General features: G+C 63.0%; 2 protein-coding genes across 2 annotated transcripts in view; both read left to right on the top strand.

Moving 5' to 3' along the window:
• TNPO2 (transportin 2) overlaps positions 1-492 on the top strand; it is a 14,897-nt gene extending 14,405 nt beyond the window's left edge. Inside the window, exons 21-22 of the mRNA XM_010569823.1 lie at positions 206-280; positions 380-492. Coding sequence (XP_010568125.1) covers positions 206-280; positions 380-487 — 183 coding nt within the window. The 3' untranslated portion in view covers positions 488-492. The remainder of the gene's footprint in view (positions 1-205; positions 281-379) is intronic.
• Positions 493-539: 47 nt separating this feature from the next.
• The window catches only part of FBXW9 (F-box and WD repeat domain containing 9), a 3,669-nt gene continuing 3,646 nt past the window's right edge, over positions 540-562 (top strand). Inside the window, exon 1 of the mRNA XM_010569826.1 lies at positions 540-556. Within this exon, the coding sequence (XP_010568128.1) occupies positions 540-556 (17 nt within the window). The remainder of the gene's footprint in view (positions 557-562) is intronic.

The following is a 562-nucleotide window of genomic DNA, read 5'->3' on the forward strand; positions in this document are numbered from 1 at the left end:
TCAGGGGCAGCCCCCAGAGGAGAAGATAAGGGGGGGGGACCTCAGCTTCAGCCTGGCTCTATGCAGAATGGGGGGGTCCCTGGGCCCAGGCCCCTCTCCCTATCACCCCCTGATTTTGTCCCTGTCACTCCCCCATTTTGCCCCCTTGTCATCCCCCACCCTGTGTGTCATACCCCACCCCGTGTGTCATCCTGCCCCCCCCCAGGACTTCATATTCTTCTGTGATGCCGTTGCATCCTGGGTGAGCCCCAAGGATGACCTGCGGGACATGTTCTATAAGGTCAGCTGGGAAAATGGGGGGAATTGGGGACCCCCCCATGCTGCGGGGCTGCTCAGCAGGGCCTCCCCCTCATTGTTAACCCCCCCTGCCCCGTGCCAGATCCTCCACGGCTTCAAGGACCAGGTGGGAGAGGAGAACTGGCAGCAGTTTTCGGAGCAGTTCCCGCCCCTGCTCAAGGACCGGCTGGCGGCGTTTTACGGGGTCTAGGCCAGGCGGAGGCACTGGAACCAGGTCTGGGAGGAGGGGGCAGCACCCCAAAATGGGGGGGGTAGACAAGTGGAC

Source organism: Haliaeetus leucocephalus, unplaced genomic scaffold (assembly GCF_000737465.1).
Source record: "Haliaeetus leucocephalus isolate CR32 unplaced genomic scaffold, Haliaeetus_leucocephalus-4.0 Scaffold274, whole genome shotgun sequence".
NCBI lineage: Eukaryota > Metazoa > Chordata > Aves > Accipitriformes > Accipitridae > Haliaeetus > Haliaeetus leucocephalus.